Consider the following 25554-nt stretch of genomic DNA (forward strand, 5'->3'; position numbering starts at 1 on the left):
TTTTGTGCATCGTAAGGAATTCTTACGTTTTATCATATTATTTATGACAAGTAACTCTACATATCAAGTCTGATGTGGTAACTTGGACCTTGTTTTATAGTTTAAATTGCACTTAAGAGGAAATGAAATGTTAATCCAAGTAAAAGCAAGTGAAGGAGACCCACCAACCCACCTATAAGGCAAATGTAAAACAAAGTTATGTTATGGATTAGTGCATGATTATGATGATCATCATCATAAATTCATAATCAGGTCTTGTAATTGCCATTTTTTTTTATAGTGGATGACTAAAAGAGATAAAAATGAGCACTTGAAAAAATACATGATTATTGTCCCCATAATTCAAGATTATCTACTTATAACAGTAGCTAAATTAATCAAAATTTAATGACTTACAAATAACATGGTGGGTTTTCCCCAAAATGGTGTAATCATGAACATTTAAAGTGGATGTAGAAGTTTAATTAAGGTAGCACTAATTGGACGTACTATTCTAATGCATTGAATATTTTTACTAATTATAAACCACCATGTTTAAGAATCAGGAAGATGATGGAAAGCATTAATAATTCTTTAAAGTGAAGGAAGGTATACATATTTATAGACTCATACACTTTTAACTCTGCCACTATATAACTCATGGACCACTAACTCATATTATCATCTGTGACAAAAAAGTCCACGTCACAAAATATACGAGAGATATTGGATATATAAGTAAGCAGGTCTTACCTACTATCAATGCGTTTTAAAGCCATGCGGACCTAGATCCAAAGTAGACAATGTCACTTGCGGGATCGTTTGATGGTAATGTCAAGGAAAATGTGAAATCAACTAAATTGTACCGGGCTGTGCTAACACGATCCACTAAAAGTGCCCCCCAAAACCCCCAATGTTAAGTGGGCCTTTAACAGGCCGGACCAAACCAGATCAGACAGACTATGAGGACTAGTGGACCTGGGCCCGATAGACCACCCCGGTTGTAAGCCCGGTACATGGTTCGTACCGTCTATAATAAGAGACTTAAAACTATTTAAAATTCGTAGGAGTGTGCAAAAATCGAACCGACCAATAAATCAAATTGAAAAAAATGTTATTGGGTTATTGTGTTAACGGGTTTTTAATGGTTTTATAAAAAAAATATTGGGTTATCGATTTTCAGTATGGGGTTATTGGGTAAACCGATAACCCATTAAGACAATAAATCGATAATAATTTACTACTATACCCTTCATAAATATTAAATATTAACAATTTAACATAACTAGAGACTAAATTAGTACTCTATACTACGGTCTACACATTCCATAAGTCACAATACTTCCACTTCACATCTGAAATTTCATATTATATTTTGGTTGTAACATGTAATTGTTGCCTTCGTACTATATCTATTCTCATTGATGCAATTTCTCATTATATTTATTGTTTCACTATATCAAAGCATTTACAACTGATTGTTAGAAAAGTGAGAAATCATTTATTTATTTTGATGAACATTTTCTTATTTTTCTTATTGGGTAAATCGAAAATCGAACCGTTAATGACCAAAAACAGATAAAGAATATCTTATTGATTTAGCTTATTTAAAAATAAAAAACCAATAAATCAAATCAATAATACATAAAATTCAAAGTCCTAGCATCTAAGAATTAAGATTAATCTAAATAAAATTTCGTTTCGTCGAAATTTCTTTGTATTATCACAAAACAGAGATTTAATTAGAATTCACTATACTATTCTATAAATTCTAATCACAATTTCGTGGAAAAAGAATAAATTAGAAAAGAAAACGACTAAAAGTTGTGAGGTGAGGACGTGGCACGCGCCCAAAATGCTCGTACTGATTTGTACCAAGTGCACAATTAGCGCCTGATCATTTACTTGACAATAATACCCTTGATAATAATAATAATCTCTATTTTTTTTACTCCAAGTATCCTAGTCAAGTTTCCATTCTAATTCCATGGCTGTAGAAACTAAAATCTGAATGTTAATGATTAATTAGACAGGGTAATGGAGAATGCAATTCAGCGTGAGTTACAATATAAACAGAAGATTGCTAATTTATTTCCAGATAATCATGATGCTATTGATGTTCTTCCCTTGGAGGTAGGCTTGTTACTTTGTTACATGAGTTGACATGTATCAATATTATATTGGTGATTAGACAGGATATGATGAAATTTCAGCTTAGCGATAATATGATTCTAGATAGGGGCCTGTGTAGTTTGCGGATTAGGATTAGGGTAGAAAGTTAGTAGGTAGTGGAGTGTTGTCTTGCTTTTTGATTGATTTAGATTTGGTGGGGTGTGTCGCAGTATTAGCCTTATTCTTCTACTAGTTTCTTGCTTTAGATATTTGTGATTATATGTTGTTTGTTTATTGTGTTTTGGTTATAGTACTATTTTATTGTAAATGTTCTTTTTATAAATGTGTTTTTCTCGTTAATTGTCATATTTTCTTTACTATCGGTTTCCCTTTTCATTACTTTGATTTGTTGCCCTTGAGCCTAGCGTCCTTCAGAAATAACTTATGTACCTTCACGAGGTAGGTGTAAAAGTTTGTGTATGCAGCTATACCCTTCTCAGACTCCACTTGTGTGATTTGATTTCACTAGACAGACTCCACTTAGGTGATTTGATGTCACTAGGTATGTTGTTGTTGTAATTGAGGGGTGGGAAAAGGGAAATGAGGAGATTACAAGATTGAGGAATCGAACTCTCACCAACAAAGTGAAAGTTCATGCATCAACTGAGCTACTAAGATTTCCGACTGAATATGCCACTCTATTTCTGGGCAATTTATCTATAACTGCTACTCCTCAATACTTACTATAATATGCTTGTCTTGAATTAGTAGGAGATTAAGATTTGGGATTTACTCTGCATATCTGATAATTTCTGTGATAGATTCGTCCTTCTAATAGAACATCATCGTAAGTTTTAGGTAAAACGATGGAAAGCTTTGATTTCGAAGAGAAACATATCCACTGATGGAAGAACAGATTGCAGCCAAGCAACAACAACCTGTAAATATGAATCTGATGAAGAAATTAATGCNGCCGAGCGTCCTTTAGAAACAACTTATGTAACTTCACGAGGTAGGTGTAAAAGTTTGTGTATGCAGCTCTACCCTTCTCAGACTCCACTTGTGTGATTTGATTTCACTAGGTATGTTGTTGTTGTAATTGAGGGGTGGGAAAAGGGAAATGAGGGGATTACAAGACTGAGGAATCGAACTCTCACCAACAAAGTGAAAGTTCATGCATCAACTGAGCTACTGAGATTTCCGACTGAATATGTCACTATTTCTGGGCAATTTATCTATAACTGCTACTCCTCAATACTTACTATAATATGCTTGTCTTGAATTAGTAGGAGATTAAGATTTGGGATTTACTCTGCATATCTGATAATTTCTGTGATAGATTCGTCCTTCTAATAGAACATCATCGTAAGTTTTAGGTAAAACGATGGAAAGCTTTGATTTCGAAGAGAAACATATCCACTGATGGAAGAACAGATTGCAGCCAAGCAACAACAACCTGTAAATATGAATCTGATGAAGAAATTAATGCTAGAGGTAATTCATCTGTAATTTTCCTTTCTAGTTTTTTCACGCGTAAGTAGAACTAAGCTCTACAACTATCAGACTAATTTCTGCAGAATGTTACGTTTATTTGCACACACTGTATAGTTTTATTGCTGTTTTATAAGACTTTTTATCGTCATTCTGTCTAGGTAACATCTCAAGGAGCAATTCAAATGTAAGTGCTCAGCTTCCGTTAACTGAATTGTGTGAGTTAAGTTAGTATATCTGATGTTCTGTGTGTCAAATGTTCAAAATCTAATAGAAACTATCCAAGTTTTAGGTAAAAAGACGTAAAGCTTTGATTTCCAAGAACAAGAAATCCGATGGTAGAGTAAGTGATTGCGGTGCACCAACTTGTATACACAATGAAGTTTCTCAGGAGACGTTAAAACATTTGGAATCTGATGGACAAAGTAAGTAATAAGTACTAATATCTACAAATACTGCTGAATGTTTGCTTTCTTGGGTGTACTGTTCATTTAGGTTGCTCTTGTAACAATTTTCTTCATCCTGATAGGTATCATCGTCAAGAGTATGACATCGCCACCACGTCCATCATTAAGCCCTACGTATACTTACTCACGTAGGAAGAAAAATGCAGAGTCCAGTAACTCTGGCTTTGTGTCACTTCAACAGCAGCATTCAACAAACGTAATGCACTACTGTAAAGACTGTGAAGTTTACTGCTCTGGAGATCTATGTTACGAGCAACACTTGAGAGGTAACAAGCACAAGGTAAAACTGCAATGCCGAGGATATTCAAGTGTCAACGGGAAAAACAAGCAAGTTATAAGATGTGACTTGTGTGAAATTTACTGCCAGGATGAAACTTTATTAAAGATGCACCTTAAAGGTCAGAAACACAAGGCTAAACAACTAGAGATGGAACATGGAAAGAAGATCAAAGATGAGAAAGGGAAGCTATTGTGGTGTGAATTATGTCAAGTTCCATGCATGAATGAAGATAATTTCATATCACACCGCAATGGGAAAAAGCACCGGAGACAACTGTGTGTTCTTGAGGAGCTGAAAAAAGCTGAACCTCGAGGACTCTATCATGCCTAACTTTGAATCCACACAACAGATTGTGAATGGGTCACTAGGGTGTGAAGCTTGCCAACAGATTGTTGAATTTCTTAGATGATTGAAAACATATTAATCACTTACATGTTCAAACTAAGCAAAATATTGATGCAATATTATTCCAAGTACTAGCTTTATAGGTGTTAATCACATTTCAGGTGCATTTTACTATGTTTTAGGTCTCATTGTTGTTAGAATTTTAAAAGTTTAGTTTGTGCTGTTTACTTTAGTCTGAATATATATAAGTACTAATATAAGAATTTTAATATGTATAGGGATGTAATAGGTCGTCAAATTAGCTTGAGTATGAAATCGATATTTCGAGACTATGGGTGTATTTTGATGTCTTTTCCCAACTATATATAGTGCCAAAGTCATAGAGTACTACTCTCTACCCAATTTAATAAAATACTACTAATTCTATCGTTAAGCGTTTGAAAATATTTTAAATAATTACCCAAATGACAAATTTTAAGTCTTTTTGAATTAGCGTCTCCAGTTAAACTACTTGCCTAGTACTTTTTCCTTCCTTTTTTAAAAATAGAACAAATAATAAGTATACATTTGATTAACACTATTTATATATTTTTATTAACACTATTTAATAATCTAGACATGACTAAACCCTTTGAGAAATTGTCTGCTTATTTGCTAACATAGAGAGAAGTACCTAATTGATTTAAATTATCGTGTTCTATATTGAATAACCTCTTTCGCTTAAAATAAATAAATATTGTGTCAAATGAAAAAAAAAATCAACATAATTTGGATAAAACGATTTTGCCAAAAGTAGAAAAAGATTGTGTGCAGTAATCTACTATTCTTTCTTTAATAAGAGATTTCGAGTTTAAATCTTAAGTATGAATCTTGATATGGAGTCCTTCCCTCCGAATTGAATCCTACGTGATGTAAATCCAAATAATCGAACTATAATACGAGTAGGGGCTACAATTGTTTTGCCCCTACTTTTCTGTCGGGAGTCTTTTAAAAAAGAGAGATGCTATCGCCGGTCTGTAACTTATCTAAGCCCAACCCATACATACCTTTTCTCTTTTTGGGCCCAATGGTGGACTCCAAAAGTTTTTTTTTTAAGGCGGAATGACATGGGAGACCCTTGTACTTGCGTTTGTCACCTGAACCCTTCTACTCACGATTTTGTCAATTGAACACTTAAAATTATTAAAACATTGTATTTTAAACCCTTCTGATCATGTGTGTCTCCCAATTGCGCTGATGTGGATAACACCTCACTATCCACATCAAAAATATATTGCCACATCATTTTTTTATTATAAATAATATTTTTTATAAAGAAATCTCAAACTAATCTCCAAAATCCTTTCTTTTCTTGATTTCTTTCCATTTTTTCTTCTCTTCCCACATTTTTCATCTATTTTGCTACTAATAATTTTTTTTTCTTTCCTAGTGAATCCTTTACATTGAAGAGGAATTAGAGATAAGCAAAGCTTTGTTATGTTTTTTGTTATAAATTTTGTTATTTTAATGGTGATGAGAAATAAGGTGACTCGAATAGAGGATGAGAGAAAGAAGAGAAGGAGACAAAAAATGGGTCATTATAGAAAACTCTTCAAAAATGCTCTCAATAAAATTGTCTTACATTTAAAAAGAATCTCAAACATGTCTTTCAAAAACCCATCTAAAATCCGCATCTATTTCACAACTTGGAACCTCTTTTCCCCCTCTCTTTTACCCAAATCTAAATAAATATATTTTTCTCAATCATTATAGGTAGCATATGAGAAGAGAAAGAGGAAGAATTGTGGGTAACAGTATTAGAAGAGATTGAAGAAGATGTATGTGTGGTAATGGTGGGGTTGGGTGAAATTACGAGGAGGAAGAAGAAGAAACGTACAACATATTAGGAAAGGGGTTTTTTTAGTTTTTTTTTTAAAACTGTTATATTTTTCTTTAAATTCATTTTTTTAAAAAAATTTAAATAGTTGTCTTCACTTGCTTTTAAACGTGTGTAATCACTCTCTTGATTTGATTCAGCAAAAAAAACACCACATAAGCTTAGTCAATAGTCAAAGGGGTTTAAAACAGTGTGTTTTAATAACTTTAAGTGTTCAGTTGGCAAAGTCGTGAGTAGAAGAGTCTAGGTGACAAACGGAGCCAAGTATAAGAGTCCTCTAAGTCATTCCGCCTTTTTTTAAATAAATCTTCTTTTAGTTAAACTACCGAGAAAAGGATCAGAATTGTCCTCTATCTTTGAATTAAGAATTAAAGTAGTCCTTGTCTTTTAGCATGGAGGAGTTTTAGTCCTCCATATTTCAAGAATTGGTATATCTTTAGTCTTCTTCCAAACACCGTCTATTTTTTTAATCAATTGCGGAGCAGTTTGATTTCTCCGATTGCTCTTGACAGATTGAATTCTTGCCAAAAACTTGCAGAACTTTAGGTGTTAGCTGTATTGAAAGCAAATCAGCAAGAATAAAAGGAGAAAGAAACAGAGGAGTTTTCTCTCACGAGCAAAGAAAACGTTAAAAAATAGACGGTTGTTTGAAAGCTGACCGAAGGTATAACAATTCTTGAAATTAAATATGGAGGACTATTAGTGCTCTATATTAAAAGCAGGGGCGGATCTATAGTGTGTCCAGGGGGGTCATCCGACCCCCCTCGGAAAAAAAATTACACTATATATATAAGATCAATTTTTTTGTGTACATGTATATATTTAAAATTGAACCCCCTGAGCATATGTCAAAGGAGTAGCTCAATGGTTTATGGGGGTCAGGATTCAGCCTATGTGAGCTTTGGGTTACGAGTTCGATTCCAGGCAACAACATTTTTTTTATTTGAACCCCCTTGATAGAATTCCTGCCTCCGCCACTGATTAAAAGATAAGGACTATTTTGATTTTTAACTCAAAGATAAAAGGATAATTTTGATCATTTTCTCTAAACTACCCCACCAAGTTTCTTTCCAACTCTCATTAATTCGATAATAAATTAATAAATTATAATTATGCCTTTTAATATATAAAGTCATCCTCTTAGGATATGGTTTCATATTTTTACTTATCAATGTCTCAAATTCTTAGTTATTATATAAGGTTTCAATATTTTTTTTTAGAAAGAAGTTAGAAAGATACCGATTCATCAATTTAAGTGCATGATTTATTTGATTTGTTATATTATTTTTAAGTGATTTTTATTGGAGAAATATTTACTAGAAATCCTAATGGTTAAATCAATATTGAAGCGATGATAACCAATAACTGATAATTGATATTTTAATAATTTTATAATGATTTAACATGTCTACAAACCAATAGCTAATAAGTCGAATAGATAAAGTCCAAATTAAATTGATCGATACACAACTCTACTGGCTCGTACCTTATTAATTATTATTAGTTCTGTTCCACTTCATGCAATCCTACTATTTTTTTTCTTTTAACTTCTTGAGATTATTTTTTTATCCCTTAAGTCGAGAACTTAGCGACTTCTGACATAGAAATAAAATATGTTTAGTTTCTACCTTCCTAAACCTTACTTTATGAGACAATACCAAATATGTCATTGTATTATTAATGAAAAAGTTGTATAAATCCATAAAGTTTGTAATATGTTTAAGATGGTAAGAATTTATAATTTTACAAATATTATGATTTTATTGAAAATTTTAAATTTAATTTCTCCATGTTTTTTTAAATGAATAATTATTAGTAGTATTATACGGAATAGAAATATGGGAATTTCAGTTTGGATATCAGTGGTGGGGTCCATTAGCCTCATGCGTAACGTAATGTCGACGCAAAAATAAAAATACCAATTACAATTTATTTTTAAAAAAAATAAAAATTTACTTACTTTTTCTTTTATCGTCATTTTTCATTGATGTTTCTTTTCCGATATGATACATAAACATATTTTTTTTAATTATTTCAGTTGATATTTATGTCTTTCAACCTAGGACGTGTATAATTAGTAATTACATACTTAAATTTGTATAAAATTGAACAAATAAATACATATATTCTACATGACAATTCGTCTGAGATACTCCCTCTGTCCCTTTCTAATTGTCTAATTTTGATTTTTTACTTGTCATATTTTACAAATTAAGAAAAGACAATACTTCCTCTATCCTTAATTACTTATCCACTTTTGAATTGACACACCTATTAAGAAATCAATTAATGACATAGTGAGTTTACCATTTTATCCCTATTAATTATGAAATGGATGAAAAGTTCTGCATTTTTCAAAGTAATTAGTCATTTAATTGAGGGTATAATAGGTAAAAAAAACAAGTAATTAGGGACAACTATAAAAGAAAAAGTGGACGAGTAATTAGGGACAAAGAAAGTATTTTTTTACTTATTATACCCTCAATTTAAGGATAGAGAGTACTGAACTAGCTTTTATTAATTAAAAAAAAAAACCTCTAAGGTGATTTTTTATTACCAAGATTAGGATATTAATTACGATATATTTTTGTGTTTTAATTATTGATATTAGCAAAAATCCATATAAATTTAATACCAAAATCCTGTATCCCAAGATTATATTAATCTAGGATATCCTTTTTTTTTTGTCGAAACAAATGATTACGTGGAGAATGTTGCATTTTGTTTGCCTTAAGTTACAATTCTAATTTTGATTAAGTTAGTGATTAATTCGTGATAATGACAAGCTGTGATTAAATTACATTTAATATTCTTATTCAATAATGCTAGTAACAACTATATATACTATATAATAATAATGTGGATGTTGATTTATCATCTCTTAATTGACAGTTGATACAACTCAGCATTTTCTATATTTTAAATTTCTTTATGCTACTCTTTTTGGTTTGATAATATTAATAGTTTACTTCATTAGGCTAACTTATGATTCTTTAAAGAATTGCCACAGCATTATTAACTCAATTTAATGCTGATTAGGATAACTTTTCAAGCTCATTTATTGGGTTAGCATATGATTAAATTAAACTAGCGACAAGTCTTAATAGTTCTATACACCTACTCTAATTTGGTTTATGGCTGGTCTAAATTTAGGGTATCGATTGTGGATTTCCGAAAATTTTGTATGTATATTAAAAAATCTATTAAATATATAAGAAATAGTAATTGTTAATAAAACAGTCACTTGATCCAAGAATAGTGAATTAACTTAAGCTTAGTTGGCCTTCTGCATGGAGGTTTGATTCCCGTTGGACATATAAAAAGAAGTTATCTTTTTCTTTTTACTTTGAGATTATTGAAAACTCATAAACTTCAAATCTTAAATTTGTCTCAAGTCTATGGATGTCAACACCACTCGTCGTAGATAATTGTACATTCAATCCATATAAAGTGGTCGCATGAACTGATTATATTGATTGGCAAAATACAAGTTCAACCAAGATTTGCTTCTTCGGAATGTCATTGACCAACATGATAGCATTATAAACATCAAATTCCAAGGGCGATTTTTGACTTGAATTACAGTACGAATCAAAATAAGTTATTAACAAACGAGTAAATTTTTAACTCATCTAAAAGTTATTTAGACTAATTAAACTAAAAGACGAATCATAGCCCACTTCATCTAATTCTTATTAAGTTATTTTAATCTCTTTATTAATTTATTTTATAAAATAATTTGATCGGTACAAAGTAGTTTAAAGGCAAATAGATTTGAATGCTATCTACATGGATCTTTTTTAAATGGGAACTAGATAATCCGTTAGCTTCTCTTTATTTTTTTTGTGCATTTGGTATTCTAAAATCTATTAATGCGACTATTTTGAGTTTATACCACATACAATATCGAAGGAAAATCACTTTTTATCACCGTATAATTTGTTTAAAAAATTTAACTAAAAATTAAAAAATCAGTATTATCTCACCATATTTCTTAATAATGATACCATAATAAATATATTGGTATAAAAAAATGGGACCGTCAAAAGAGAATCGACAATGCTTATTGCATAAAAAGAACTTTCCTTATTTAGATGAATATAATGAAAAAAAATAACTAACCTAAAATAGAAAAGGAATAAGTATTAAACCTTTTAGTTTAATTTTTGTACTATAAAATAGAATTTCACAAAATAATAAAATTATTTTAAACCTCAATGCACACTGCTTTTAGGAATTCTTCTAAACTAATTAATAGGATTGGAATTTTGACAATAATTTTTTTCTGCAATCTCTTGACTATACTGATCCAAAAAATCATAAGAAATTTTTGACAAATTAAGTACATTTTTATTTATTTATGAATATTCATAATACTCCTTTCGTCCAATAATACTTGTTCACTATTGACTTTGCACACTTCTTAAGAAAGTATAAATTGAAGGATAATTTTATTATATCATCCTTTGAATATAAAAATATTAAATATATCACCCTTTAAGTATAAAAATATTAAAGGGAAAAAGGACAAATATACCACCGAACTATCGTAAATGGTATGCATATACCCTTCGTTATACTTTTAGTACATCAGTGCCCTTACCGTCCAAATTTTAGAGCGTATATACCCTTTATACTAACAGTAATACACGTGTCTTAATCCTATGAACCCGATATTTATTAATTTTTTGTCAAAATTTAAAAGTCCCCAACTTAATTTTTAAAACCCACCCAAATACGTAATACCCACCCCATAAAAAGAACTCAAAATCCCCAAATCAATTCACTCCCCAAACCTAGTTTCTTCTCCTTCTTTTCTAATGTTCGTCGGTCCAGCAAAGAATCAGATTAACTTGATGTATTTTGTATCTGGTATCTTATTTAAAACTCTTAAAAATAAGTTCTATCTTGGATATGTTAAGTAGGAGCCTATTTGCATACACCTTATGTCTTTATGGAATTATAATCTCATATAGATGAAAAATCATGATAGCACCCCCAAAATCAAAGCTCGTTTGCGCCTCAGTCGTGACTAGTAAGCTTGATTTAGAGTTTTGAGGAAAAGAGAAGCTCAATTGTCAAGTGAGAACCTGTTTTTTTAATTTCAAAACAATATACAGTTCTCATGGAGGAAATATGGATGAAGTAATTTACTTGTCTATGATATTTCTTCTTTCCAAGTAAAAGTATTTGTTACCAAGTATTGTTTTGCTATTTTCTACTGAAATATTTCTATTTCAGATGAATTAATTCTCTGTTACGCTAAAGATTAGAGAAAATCGGAGAAGATGGAGAAGAAACTAGGGTTTTGGGAATGAATTGATTTGGGGGTTTTGGGTTATGTTTTTGGGTGTGGGTATTATGTATTTGGGTGGGTTTTTTTTAATTAATTCGGGTGGGTTTTTTAATTTTTGGTTGAAATTTAATAAATTTTGAATCAATGGATAGGATTAAGACATATGTGCCACCGTTAGTATAAAGGGCATATTCACTCTAAAATTTGGACGGTAAGGACTGATGTACCAAAAGTATAACGAAGGGTATACGCATACCATTTCTGATAATTCGGGAATATATTTATCCTTTTTCCCAATATTAAATAATAATCATATGATATTATACTACATACTTAGTTTAAACTTCTCCTTCATAAAAAAGGTTGCACCGAAAATTAGCAGACGTTTGGAAGTGTTGAGGATGCGATAAAGGTAAAATAAAATTAATGAATTACATTCTTAGTTTAAACTTCTCTTTCATTGTTACTGTCACAATTGATTTTTTTTCTTCTTAGTTTTAATAAAGCTCGATAACGTGATACTCACATAAAGGAGAATATATGTACTAGTATTAGATTCATCTAAATTCGGTATAAATTTTACAACAAATATAAAAGTCATGATTTTAGAATAAAATGTGTGTATATATATATATAAAGTGCCGCTCAATCCATACTTCAAATTCTCTTTGTCGGTGCCGCCAAGTCTATATTTCAAATTCTCTTTGTCGGCGTCGCCAAATCTATATTTCGAATTATCCTTATCGGCGTCGCTAGATTAATCATTTTATCGTTCTCTTTGTCGATGCCACCAAATTAATAATTTTTATCATTCAATTATTTAAAATACATTTCTTTATATTTTTACTATTTGATCAATTTAATTCACGTATGAAAAAATGTGCAGTCTTATAGCCCTGATATTTCAAATTCTCTTTGTCGGGGTCGCCAAATTAATCATTTTATCATTCTCTTTGTCGGCGCCGCCAAATTAATCATTTTATCATTCTCTTTGTCGGCGCCACCAAATTTATAATTTTATCATTCAATTATCAAAAATACATTTCTTTATATTTTCCTTATTTGATCAATATGTATAAAAATTGTGCAATCTTATAGCCCTAGTTTTTCAAATTCTCTTTGTCGGTGACACCAAAATTTGCAACAAATATAAAGCTTACAATTTTAGAATAAAGTGTGTATATATATATATATATATAAAAGTGTGTGTATATGAAATAGAAAAGTTTTGCTTCATTAAATTTAGAAGTATTGGATAGATTTTGAATTTTTAAGACACAAATAGGTGACGTAAAATAGGTGCACTGATAGTCCGCTATTCCATCTTAATGCATGAGTTGTACTGTTATGCTCGTCTCTTTTGTTGTAGCCTTGTAGGTACATTATAAAATAGTTTTAAAAAAATGAAAATTTAGTTTTTTTCTTATGGAATCTACAAAATTTAGTTCAAATTCTTGAACTTTTAAAGTATTTATATTATTTAGCTTGGGATACACGTATAATGCACGTGATTGTAAACTAGTTTTTTAAAATATGAAATCCGATTATCACGGATTCACAAGTATAATAAAAACAGTTTTCTTCGTTCTCAAAATTGTTCAGTTTTATAGCCCTAATATTTCAAATCTTCTTTGTCGGCGTCGCCAAATCTATATATCTGAACTCATATCAATCTCATTATGTGTCAACATCGTCAAATCTACATTCCAAACCCTCTTTATCGGTGCCATCGAATCTACATTCCTAATTCTTTTTATCGGTGCCGCCAAATCTATATTTCAAATTTTCTTTGTCGGCGTCGCCAGATTAATATTTTATCATTCTCTTTCTCGCCGCTACCAAATTAATTAATAGTTTTATCATTTGATTATTAAAAATACATTTCTTTACGATTTCACTATTTGATCAATTTAATTCACGTATAAAAAATTATTTTGTGTGAGGAGGATTAAATATACCCATATGGGATTATATTTTTTTTAAAATAATAATAATTAAAATATTAAATTAAAATTAATTTTTTCACTTCCGTTAGAGGAAAAGGGTATATGTGAGCCATTTGTATAGCAATAGGGGAATATATGAGCTACTTTCATACTGAGGGGTATATCAGCTCTAATTGATAAAGTTGAGGGGTATATTTGACTCTTTTAATATATATATATATATATATATATATATATATATATATATATTATTTAGCTTAGGATACACGTGCAATGCACGTGATCGTGATCTAGTTTTTTTAAATAGTAAATCATATTCTCACTAATTCACAAGCCTAATAAAAATAACTTTCTCCGTTCTCAAAATTCTTCATTCTTATAGCCCTCATATTTCAAATTATCGTTGTTGGCGCCATCGAAATATATTTGAACACAAATTAATCTCATTTTTATCGCTGCCAAATCTATATTTCAAATTCTCTTTATCGGTGTCGTCAATCTATATTCCAAATTCTCTTTGTCGGTGTCACCAAGTCTATGTTTCAAATTCTCTTTATCGGTGCAGCCAAATTAATCATTTAATCATTCTCTTTGTCAGCGCCATCAAATTAATAGTTTTATCATTCAATTATTAAAAATACATTTCTTTATTTTTTCACTATTTGATCAATTTTGTTCACAGATAAAAAGTTATTCAGTCTTACAGCCCTAGTATTTTTCAAATTCTCTTTGTTGACGATAACAAATCTATATATCAGAATTATAAGATTTCATATTGAGCTCCAAATATACGCTATTGGGATGTGATGACTCCTACTAGTTCTCCCCCCTAAGAACCGCACGCGTGAGTTTCCCCGCATATGACTCAAGTGTCAAAGGCCTTTTCCTTCGCGCTTGGTAAGTGCTTCGCTATAGCCAAGCTTATAGCTAGCCTATCGACTAGAGCCAAGCTTCGACCGGGACTGCTCGTTGCTTTTGATCGCCTTATTCCGTCACCCGAGATCCAAGTCAGCACTGACTCAGATTAATCTCATTCTCTGTTAATCTTTCAACCACTTTATCATTCACCTATCATTTTTTTAACTATAGAAAATCAAATTCTCACTGATTCATAAGCATAATTAAAATATTTTCCTGAACTTAAATCTTTTCGATTTTATAATCCTAATATTTCAAATTCTCTTTGTCGGCACCGTCAAATCAATATATCAGATTTTAGATTAATTAAACTTTGTATTAATCTATCGATCGCTTTACCATTCAACTATCGTTTTTTAAATAGAAAATCACATTCTCACCGGTTCACAAACATAACAAAAACAGTTTATTTTGTACTCAAAATTATTCGGTTTTATAGCTCTAGTATTTCAAATTCTCTTTATCGGTGTCGCCAAATTATAAATTAGAACTCAAATTAATCTCTTTCTCTATTAATCTATCAATCACTTTATCACTCAATTATAATTTTTTTAAATAAGAAATCAGACTCTCACCAATTCACACGCATAATAAAAATAATTTTCTCTGTACTTAAATTTGTTCAGTTTTATAGCCTCAATATTCCAAATTTCCTTTGTCGGTATTGCCAAATTTATATATTAAAACTTATTAGTTTCAATCTCTCTTAATCTATCAATCACTTTATTATTCAATTATAATTTTTTGATAGGATATCAGGTTCTCACCTATTCACAAGCATAATAAAAATAAATTTTCCGTACTCAAAATTGTTTAGTTTTATAATCTTAAATCCCAAAGTTTTTTTGTCGGCGCCGCCAAATCTATATATCAAAACTCAAATTAATCCCATTCTGCGTTGACGCCGCTAAATTTGTATTCTAAATTCTCTTTGTCGACGTCGCTAAATCTACTTTACAAATTCTCTTTGTCGGTGCCACCAAATTGATCGTATTATCCGCCGCCAAATCTACATCCCAAATTTTCTTTGTCGGCGCCGCTAGATTAATTGTTTTATGCACCACCAAATTTATATTCCAAAATTTTCTTTATCCGTGTAGTCAGATCAATCATTTTATGCGCCACTAAATCTATATTCCAATTTTTTTTCATCCGCGCCATCAAATTAATCGTTTTATCATTAAATTATTAAAATACGTCTTTTTATATTTTCACTATTTGATCAATTTAATTCAAGTAAAAAAAATCAATTATATTATTTAAAAGGTAATTTAGATAAAAATCAATTAAATCCCAACTAGAATACTATAACAACTAAAAAAAAAAATCTTGATAAAAAACGAAACTTGGAAGAAGTTTTACTTCACCCAAAAAGAATTAGTATAAAATCAGTTTGAAATAGTACTATTGGTGTAGATCCATTAGACAAAAGGACAAGAATAGTGGAACGAATCTAAAGAGAAAAAATCCATAAATCTTACACTTCATCATCAAGAAAACTCCAAGAAAAAGATGTTAAATCAAAAGAAGATAGTGTTTTGAGTGTTGACAAATGACCATATATGTCTCTCTCTTCCAATGTAAGTTTCTTCATTTTCTTCTCTCTTTTTACCCAGACCCAGGGGCCGCATCTTCTTTCGTAAAAGGGACTTTACTTGGTCCCAGCAGATCCTGAAAACGCCATTTTTTCCGTGTTTTTTCTTGATTGACAATGGACTTTTTCTGTAGCATTTCTATATTGGCTTTTCTTACAAGCTGTCTATGATATTTCAGCTTATCCATACCTTTGTCTATAATGGGTTTTTTTTGTTGGATTTGTTTTAGCTTATGAGCTGGAGGTAGTCTTGGATTACTGATCTGTTACTGGGTTTTTTGTTTTCTGTGAGGTGAACCCATTTCGAAGAATTCGTATCTGGTAATTTCTACAAATTCATTCAATTAGTGGATTTGGTGTTTTTGTTCTTTTGGTTGTTTAGTTTTTTGTGATTTTCTTCATCTGGGTAGTTTGGATGTTCATAAATACAACTTTGTTTGTGCGTATTTGTGGAGTTGAATGTTGGTGTGTTTTTGTTCTTCTTTCATCTCTTCCTCTTCTTCTTCGCCCTTCTGAGTTTATGCATCAGTATAATCTTAACTGATGATTGCATCTCTGTTTGTGCATATTTGCGGATTTGAATGTTGGGGTCTTTTTGTTCTTCTTTCATCTCTCTTTTTCTTAGCCCATTCTGAGTTTATGCATCAGTATAATCCAACTGATGATTGTATCGATTGGATCTATGATTGTTGACCCTTTCTTCCTAATGACTTTGTTCAAATTTTGGGTTGGATTTTGCAGTACTAACATTTTCTGTCCCCCCCCCCTCAATGTTTTCGAAGTCAAAAGGAAAATGGGCTTCTTTCTTCTTTCTTTTTGTCTACTTTTTGGTATGTTTCTAAGTGTTTCTTGTTTTAATTGTGGATTTTTGTGGATGTTGGATTTATTTTCAGCTTCCTTCATTCAAATTGCATGGATGATTTTCAAGTCTGGATTCAACTTTGACAGTGTGAAATAGATTAACATGATACGGAGAATTGAGTTTAGTTTGATGAGAGAGTGCATGGCATATTTTTAGAGAATAATGCATCACTGTTATTCTTTTCAATATATAACTCCCTCTTGATACATCGAAGTACAATAAGTTCTGTTTGAATTTAAGAGGAAATAACAGAAAATTGAGCATCATGGAATAGTTCTCTCTCCTTTTGTGACCTACTTTTCAGTGTCTTTCTCTATATTCCTTTCTCTGTTGTAACATAATGGTGTATTATTAGTGTTGTGGTATTAACTATCTCGTTTCGTATGCGTATCATTCTAAACTCTGAATTTTTTATTGTGTCCTAGGGTGGGGCGAAAAATGCAGTGTACAAGCTATCTCCCAGGATACCAGCCAAAAGATCTTAATGGTGGGAGCCTTGGTGGGAATTCATGGTCTATACAACACAATGATATAGCCTGGAACGGTGCCAGAGGGTTCTATGTTTCCTTGCCTCCATTTATGGCGGACCAGAACCTGGAATTAGTTCATCAAAAGGAAATATTGAAGCAGACAATACTCAAGCATGAAGCAATATTTAGATATCAGGTATAGACACGAGCCTTTGATCTTACTCTTTGAAAAAGATCATGTCATCACCCAATCAATTTAATATGTCTTTTGACTGAGCCCTTCAATTTGTTTTGCATGTAAAATAATTATGCCTATGAGTCCTCTCATGTTTGTTGAAGTGTCAGGTGATCTAGAATTAAACTGTGGTACTAGAATCAAAATTCTTCTAGATATTCTCCTTTTCTCTATCTGATATTCTTCTTCTTTATTGTCTAAGGTGGGGCGGGACAGATATTGCAAATGATTGCAATGATGCTGTGGATCTTTTTATAATTATTGTTGGTCTTGGGCGATAGTAGTCTTTGGAATGCTTTAATCAGTTGGTGATTCTCTGAATGGATCAGAACCATATACAAGTCTAAAATATGTTTTCTTTCTCAGGTCAATGAACTACATCGCGTACATAGAAGACAAAGGGAGGTAATGGAGGAGATTAGGAGGAGAAAACTAGTGGATGATCATTTACACTTGCAAGCATTAGAGTCGAAGTCTTTTGTGTCACAATTAAGGTCTGAAATTTCTCAGAAATCTCACTGCCAGATGGTTTTAGACCTCACAAGCATTGAGCCATCTACACTATGTGGAGAAACATTTCAAGGTTCTTCAAATTCTATTGCTGGGCAGAGAGTGTCATCAGGTGCTGACTTATTGGCTGAACAAAATGTTACAAAAGAAAGGAAAATATCTTCTTCGAAGAGCAGTGCATCCAGGAAGAGAATGTTGGATCTTGAACTTCCTGCAGAAGAATACATGGATATTGACGACGGAGAACAATTTGTAAGGGAAAGTTCTGTTCAAGGGCCCAATATTGTGATTTCAGAGCTTCAACCTCAGGATAGTTCAAAAGTCAACTTTTCTAATCCAGGAGATCCTTCAATTTCTAACTCAAGTCCTAGGGGTAGCTTTCTTTTGTTTGACCTGAATGAACCAATACAGCTTGATGAAACAGGGTATCCAAATTCTGCACTTGAGTCTGTTAACATTCATGAGGAAATCAGCAACATGGATCAGGATCTATCTGGAACAGTGCATGCTGACTGCTCAACTCTGGAGAAAGAAGGTATTCTGAATATTCTCTAAAGACAATATCCTAAATACAATATATAGGCTGATAGGATGCTCTTAACATTTGTTTGCACAAAATGACTGCTTTTGTATTTCTTCCATCAGATCCTTTTTATGTTCTTTGTTGCATGCTGATCCAATTTAATGTATCACCAAAATGTTGGTAGATTGAAATTCTCACTCATTTTTATTACCTGCAGTTACAGGGGGATATACAAGCAACATGAATTCTTCTGATGAAGTTTCTTCTGTTGAGATGACACTTCTTCAATGTAATCAAACAGCAAGTTTATCTCCTGGATTTGTAGATAAGAGTCATAATGGAACAAGAACAAGAATTGACAAATCATTGCTAGTTTCTTCTCGGAAAAAAATGAAGGAGATACCCTTTGCAGTTCAAGCTCTTCCATGCTTTATTACTAATTCATCACTCAGTAAGAGTCCTAACTCTTCTGTTGGGAACTCTAGTCTCACTGGAAAGAAGAGTGACCTGTACAACAGTAGTGCTTCTAGTCCAACTTCTGGCACATCAGGCTCATGCTTGATGAAATATGGTGATAATGAATCTACATCTGGAAAACCTGATGCTGTTAAGCTATCTGACATTCCAGATAGCATGAGTTCAATGAAGGGTATGGACTTGAATTGCACACCTTCTGCCGATTTGTCTGACAATCAGCTTACCACCCCTACCTCCATTTCACATCTAAATCTCCCTGAAGGTGTAGAAAGAGAGATTTGTCGAACCGTTCTTCTTGATTGTATCCTGAGTCCTGATTCTGCAGTCGAATCTGGTAAATCTAGCAGGGATAGTCACTTTGTAGGACCTGGAAGTGATAGCAAGTTTATGACAACTAATTCTTGCATTAACATGTCCTGCATCAAGGACGAAACTTTTTCATCTGGTCACAGTGAAGCAACAGTGACTCCTGTGGACAGAGATTTGGAAGCTCCTATAGGCCCAGAAAACAAGGAATGTTCTCCACCTAGAGGAGATTCTCTGGACAAAACAATTGGTAAGTCTGTCCAGTGGTCTAAAATATACCACATGAATGATCACGCTGGAAAAACCGACAGGGCTGCAGCAGAGATCCTGCTTTTTATTTCATCATCTCGGGGAAATTCAAAGACTGCCAAAGGTGGACCATCTGAAGCTTCTCATGACACTCTGGGCTGGCTTGCTGATATTGCAACTTCTTCGGCAAGTAATCCTGAGAAAGAGGTTGGAGAATTCACGAACCTCCATTGTCATCGCAATACACTTATATCAGACAGGAGCAACTGCAATGAGGTCGTGAAGCTCACACGCAAAGGGGGAACTGAGAAGGAAGCAGTATGCAATACTTTGCATAGTCGGACAAGGAGGAGCCAACCTAGGAGAGCAAACTATCAGAGGGTCCTTCAAACAGAACCACATCCTGCTGGTGCCTCTGTTTCTCTGCATCAGTTGAATGGAGGTCTAGAGTCACCTGCAACTGTTGCATCAGAATCAGGTCCATCGAGGAAAACTCCACTCAGGGCTAGTTCGAGAAGTAGGAGATGGTCCCCTATTGCGAGAAGAACAACATGCTCACTTTTACAACCACATCCTAGTAATGACAAGGAAGGCATTACAGAGAAACTCTGGAAAGGCTGGGGGTTAACAAAAGAACGGCAAAACAGTCGAAGACCTCGTTCTATCTTCTCTTTTAGCTGATTAGTTATTTTTAGAGCCAGTATTTTGGACTCATGAAAATATTATATGGTGCACAAAGTTGATTCATAGGAGTAGTTTATTTTTGAGGCATTTCTGCTCTTGGAGATTGTATGTACAGGTAGTAACCCGAATTCGTATAGCATACTTGTTTTTTTTGGTGCAATGCGGAACTACTCATGTTGAAGTCACAATGGTAATGACAAAGATAACAACAATTTGTTGTTAGTTTGATAAACCTTCCCATCTTTCATGAATTTACAGTAAATGTTCTAATAACATCCTAGTGAAAACATTGTTAAATGCATACACATATCATTTGTTTGCTGCTAGTAAAAAGGAAAGAAAAACTAATCACTTAATCCAATTCACATTTTAAAATACCAATTTTTAATTATGGGCATATTACAAAACAACTGATTTAAGTTTTAGAGAATAAATATTCCTGATTTGAATATGCTTTTATTTATTTACTATTTTTTTTGGTCGTTGGCTTAAATGAAAATATATTGATGCTCTTTGAAAAACAATCTATCTTCGATAGTGGTAAGGTGTGTATACTCTACCTTTTTTAGTCTTTACTTAGAGAGATTTCACTTAGTAAGTTATTGTTTTCGGCGGCTTAAATGAAAATATACTTTTGCGCATAAGTGTTTTTTGGCAGGAACGGAAATATTTTTCGGAGAACTTCATTCAATTAAATTCCTGTCAAAACTATGCAAAAAAATAAAATAAAAAATAAGATAGTCTATTCGGGTCGGGTCGATTTGGTGATAGTATTTGGTAGGAGAAAATCAGAAAAAATGGCGGCGAAACAGAAAAGAAAGCAGAAGGAGAAAATACAGTAACGAAATGGGAGACGCAGAGCGGGAAGGAGGAGAGAAGAAGAAGAGCTTCGTGATACAGATTCCTTCATATGAAGAAGTTATGGAGAGTTCTTCTCAGTCCAAAACGACGTCGTCTCTCTTCAACCCTACCCCTTCTTTTTCTCAAGCATTCAAATTCGTCAAGAACTCCGAATTCTACTCTCCGCCTCCGCCTCCACCCCCTAATCCCCAGCCTTCTTCCTCCTCCCAAGCTGATACGGCCAGGTCTGTTTGAATTTTCATAATGTTTGTGCCTTTGATTTTGTAGCATTTGAAATTCTGATTGGCTTATGGGTTTCTTTTTTATTGTATAGACCGGTTAATAGTTCAGATGTTACTATTTCATCATCATCGTCTACGCCCTCTTCTTCAGCTAATCGAAATGCTATACTTGTTAGCAATAGACAGGTGAGATTGTTGCTTTGCTTTTATTTTATCTAACAATGCATAGAATTTTGTGGACTAGCTCAAAATTGTCCATCTACTATAATACTCCTATTATTTTGATGTGTAATTAGTCTCCACCTACACGGGAGCATGTAAGTTTGCCTAGTGAAATTTGGTTCATATTGTTTTGCTAAGCTCGGTCTGCACCTATTATATTCTTTGTTTTAATTTGAAATTAATCTATCCACAATTAAAGAGAATGTACTAGCATCAATATTGTGTCCTAGTCATATGCCTCTATAAACTGTTTATATGCCCTTTTGAATAGGAACCAAAAGACTAGTTGCACGCATTGGAAAATAGTCGGATATATCAAAGTGGCCTTCTTAGTTATCTGTCCATGGTATACGAATATGGACTACAACAACAAGTCAACAACAACAACATACCTAGTATATTCCTACAAGTGGAGTCTCGGGAGAGTGGGGTGTAAGCAATTTTCCTACCTTTCTTTGTTGGGGGTAGAGAGGTTGTTTCCAAAAGACCCTCAGCTCAAGAAAATTGTTTTTCAGATAATGATTTGAAATAAATGCAAGAGTAAAAAGCTATGATGAAAATATTGAAGAGTGAGAAATACCGACAGTATAGATTTTGAAGATAACCAAAGTAAAGGAAACAACATTTGTAATAAAATCTCTTATAAAAAAAACAGTAGTAATAAAATCTATGCATAAGATAATGCTAGCATAATAGTAATAGTACGTAAGGGAACAAATGGATGCTCCAGACTAGAACCTGCTCTACCACTGTAAAGAGAGAAAACTCATCTACTGCCTACTAACCATATACAATGGACTATGGATAGAAAATATATTCAACTGACTCGTACAAGCTAGAAACTGAACAAACAAGAGATTCTTTGAACTTTAGCTTTTCCTATAATGAGTGAACCCAAGTTGCCAAAATTACTGGTGCGACTCTGAAATGAAGATTTTGTATATATGCATTCTGTCACAGCAAGGTGTTTGTAAATTTTGTCTATTTATTCTGTTCTTTCTATTCGGATGCAGAAGGGAAATCCGTTGCTAAAACATATCAGGAATGTGAGGTGGACTTTTGCAGATATTGTTTGTGACTACTTATTGGGCCCAAACACTTGTGCTCTTTATTTGAGGTTTGAAGGGATACCAATTTCAGTTCATCTTGCATACAATCTATTGGAAGAATCATATAGTTTCTGACCATAGGTGCCTGTATTTGGATTCTTATAATGATTGCATTCTTTTCTCACAAAGATTGGTTACTAACTTGACTTGGTAGATGATTTTGTAAAACTATACATTTGGTATCCTTTTCCAATAGTGCATTTGTACTACTGCTTGACATTCTGCCCTTCTTTATTTTTCCTTCCCTTTTCTGGTGTAGCCTCCGGTATCATCTGCTTCATCCAGACTACTTGTATTTTCGGATTAGGGAATTGCAGAAGAACTTTAGACTCCGCATAATTTTGTGCCATGTTGATGTTGTAAGCCCTTTAATACTTTCGACTTCTTCATATTTTTGTTGTGATGCTTGTACAATAACTTGACTCATGCTCATGGTTGTCTTTGGGTCCAGGAAGATGTTATCAAGCCTTTACTTGAAGTTACCAGAACTTCTCTCCTTCATGATTGCACTCTGTTATGTGGTTGGAGGTACCTCTTATGTTCGGGTATATTTATTTCATAAAGTGGTATGCTTGCTTAGAAACATCTTGGAATTCCTCTGAAGTGTTTCTGCTTTCTTCTATGTCATGACTCATGACTGCACATCTTATTCCCTTTCCTATGTGGCTGTGCCACAAAAGGATCAGTTGAGAAAAGGCAACTCTTGTTGTTGTTGTTTCTGTTGAACATCTGTATAAGGCAGTTTTTGGCAATCACCGTAAATTGCTTAATTTTTTAGTTTGGAAGAATGCGGCCGGTACTTGGAGACGGTAAAGGTTTATGAAAATAAGCCCGCCGACCTCATTCAGGGCCAAATGGATGGAGACTACCTATCACGGGTATGTGTGTCAGTTGATTTCAGGTTACAGTAAATTACTTTCTGATGCAGGATGACTCAAATTATGTTGAGGAACTTGTCTAAAAAGAAAATAGTCGAAGAATAGATTTTTTTCCCCATCTAAGCTCTCTGATATGAACACACTGAAATGTGGTTTATTGTTTCATTGTAGCTGAATCATGCTCTGACGGCAATACGACATGTTAACAAAACAGATGTTGTGACTCTTGGGTCAACATTTGGGGTAAGAGTGAAATTGCAGTGGAATGTTTAGAAACTATTTTTTTTTTCAAGTCAATTCCTAAGAAAGTGAGATTCTTTGCAGTCTCTTTCTCATGTGATGGATGCATCTATGGAAGACCTTGCTCGTTGCCCTGGCATAGGAGAGCGCAAGGTATCTTTCTGTGTGATCCATGTTCTCCAATTTGTTTGCTTCTTTGTCTTTCTTTTTTTCTTTTCCGCGTGTTGGTTGTATGTTTTGTATGGTTTTGTTGGATTAATTTTTCGCTTGGGGCAATGAGAAAGTTATTTGTTTTGTTGATGGTTGTCGTTTCAAATTATATCGAGGAAGCTCATGTTTTTCTAGCCATAGGCAGCACTATGTTGTAAACGTTACCAGTATTCGTGATGGCAATTAAGGCAATTTTGTCTCATCTTACTGCCTCTCTGGTTGTGTTTTATCATAGAAGTGCTTTATGAATGGATGCCGTCTTATAGAGGATTTGGAGAAGCAAAAAGTTAATAACAACAACTATGCCTCAATCCCAAGTTTGTCGGGTTGGCTATAAAAATCCTCACTATCCATTTTGCTCCATTTGAACCTATTTGTTCCTTATTATAATTTGGATCCACTACCACTAGAAGTTCTTAATATTTTCCATTGACATACATTGTTACAAGAGAAAAAAAATCAATGAGCTAGTTATTAAGATCCTTCAGAGTGCTTCAATGTTATTGCCAGTTACTTCTTTGTTCAGCTTGATTTACTCATCGAACTTGTGATGGCTCAGGTAAAACGCTTGTATGACGCTTTTCATGAACCTTTCAAGCGAGAAGTGCCAAAACGCCAATGCATTCCAGAAACTTCTGTCGCTAATGAATCTCATCCTGGCTCCAGCAACACAAAGGAAGACGAGAAGGAAATTGTGGATACAAGCAACAGTGAGAAGAAAGAACCCGAAGTGACTGTCAAGTCAGCACTTTCGGCTGCTTTTGCTAAGTACTCACACAAAATTACAAGAAAGAAGAATAAATCACAAGAAGAGGAAGAAGGGAAGTGCAGTACTAACGAAGAAGCTAAAACAGGAGACACGAACTGCAGCAACAACTGCTGAATCTTGGTCTCTTCCTTTCATGCTAATGTTCCTAATTTTATATTTTCCCCATTTGTTTGATTTCTCTTAGTAAAATTCGTTATAAATTAACGGGAAAACTCATAGAAGATAAGTAGTGAACAAATATTCAGAAGATGTTTGGGCATGATTTAGTTGAGGTTTTTTTTAAAAAGTAGTGTTTGAAAGTTGACATTGTGTTTGAACATGAAAATATAATTGGAGCAGTGAAAATATTACTCCCTCCATTCCCATTTACTTTGTCACATTTTACTTCACACGAGTCAATTTGAGTAATCTTTTGGAGCTCTAT

General features: G+C 33.0%; 2 protein-coding genes and 1 pseudogene across 5 annotated transcripts; all 3 read left to right on the forward strand.

Moving 5' to 3' along the window:
- Positions 1 to 1983: 1983 nt before the first annotated feature.
- On the forward strand, positions 1984 to 4680 carry LOC125857848 (uncharacterized; annotated as a pseudogene).
- Positions 4681 to 16188: 11508 nt separating this feature from the next.
- Positions 16189 to 20776, forward strand: LOC125858308 (uncharacterized). Of its 4 annotated transcripts, XM_049538060.1 has the most exons (5): positions 16262 to 16290; positions 16535 to 16625; positions 17592 to 17832; positions 18238 to 18916; positions 19122 to 20776. In XM_049538060.1, exons 3-5 carry the CDS (start codon positions 17605 to 17607, stop codon positions 20615 to 20617), a joined length of 2403 nt encoding a protein of 800 aa, XP_049394017.1. In that variant the 5' UTR covers positions 16262 to 16290; positions 16535 to 16625; positions 17592 to 17604; the 3' UTR covers positions 20618 to 20776. The 4 variants fall into 4 exon arrangements, with proteins under 4 accessions (XP_049394015.1, XP_049394017.1, XP_049394016.1 ...); XM_049538058.1 differs by lacking the exon at positions 16535 to 16625 and having other exon boundaries at positions 16189 to 16290; XM_049538059.1 differs by lacking the exon at positions 16262 to 16290 and having other exon boundaries at positions 16305 to 16625.
- Positions 20777 to 21392: 616 nt separating this feature from the next.
- LOC125860694 (DNA excision repair protein ERCC-1) lies at positions 21393 to 25476 on the forward strand. The gene is made up of 9 exons (XM_049540702.1): positions 21393 to 21705; positions 21795 to 21888; positions 22938 to 23041; positions 23293 to 23392; positions 23485 to 23561; positions 23812 to 23911; positions 24083 to 24154; positions 24236 to 24304; positions 24921 to 25476. The coding sequence occupies exons 1-9, from the start codon at positions 21467 to 21469 to the stop codon at positions 25242 to 25244; spliced, it is 1179 nt and encodes a 392-aa protein (XP_049396659.1). The 5' UTR covers positions 21393 to 21466; the 3' UTR covers positions 25245 to 25476.
- Positions 25477 to 25554: the final 78 nt, after the last annotated feature.

The sequence above is a fragment of the Solanum stenotomum genome, chromosome 3 (assembly GCF_019186545.1).
Source record: "Solanum stenotomum isolate F172 chromosome 3, ASM1918654v1, whole genome shotgun sequence".
In the NCBI taxonomy this organism is placed as follows: domain Eukaryota; kingdom Viridiplantae; phylum Streptophyta; class Magnoliopsida; order Solanales; family Solanaceae; genus Solanum; species Solanum stenotomum.

Excerpts from the sequence above, each read along its gene's own strand:
- LOC125858308 (XM_049538058.1), top strand. Across the intron at positions 17,833-18,237 it reads AAGCAATATTTAGATATCAG|GTCAATGAACTACATCGCGT; the intron begins GTATAGACACGA and ends TTTCTTTCTCAG. Across the intron at positions 18,917-19,121 it reads CTCAACTCTGGAGAAAGAAG|TTACAGGGGGATATACAAGC; the intron begins GTATTCTGAATA and ends TATTACCTGCAG.
- LOC125860694 (XM_049540702.1), top strand. The coding sequence starts at position 21,467 with ATGGGAGACGCAGAGCGGGAAGGAGGAGAGAAGAAGAAGAGCTTCGTG. Across the intron at positions 23,912-24,082 it reads ATGGAGACTACCTATCACGG|CTGAATCATGCTCTGACGGC; the intron begins GTATGTGTGTCA and ends GTTTCATTGTAG. Across the intron at positions 24,305-24,920 it reads CTGGCATAGGAGAGCGCAAG|GTAAAACGCTTGTATGACGC; the intron begins GTATCTTTCTGT and ends GTGATGGCTCAG.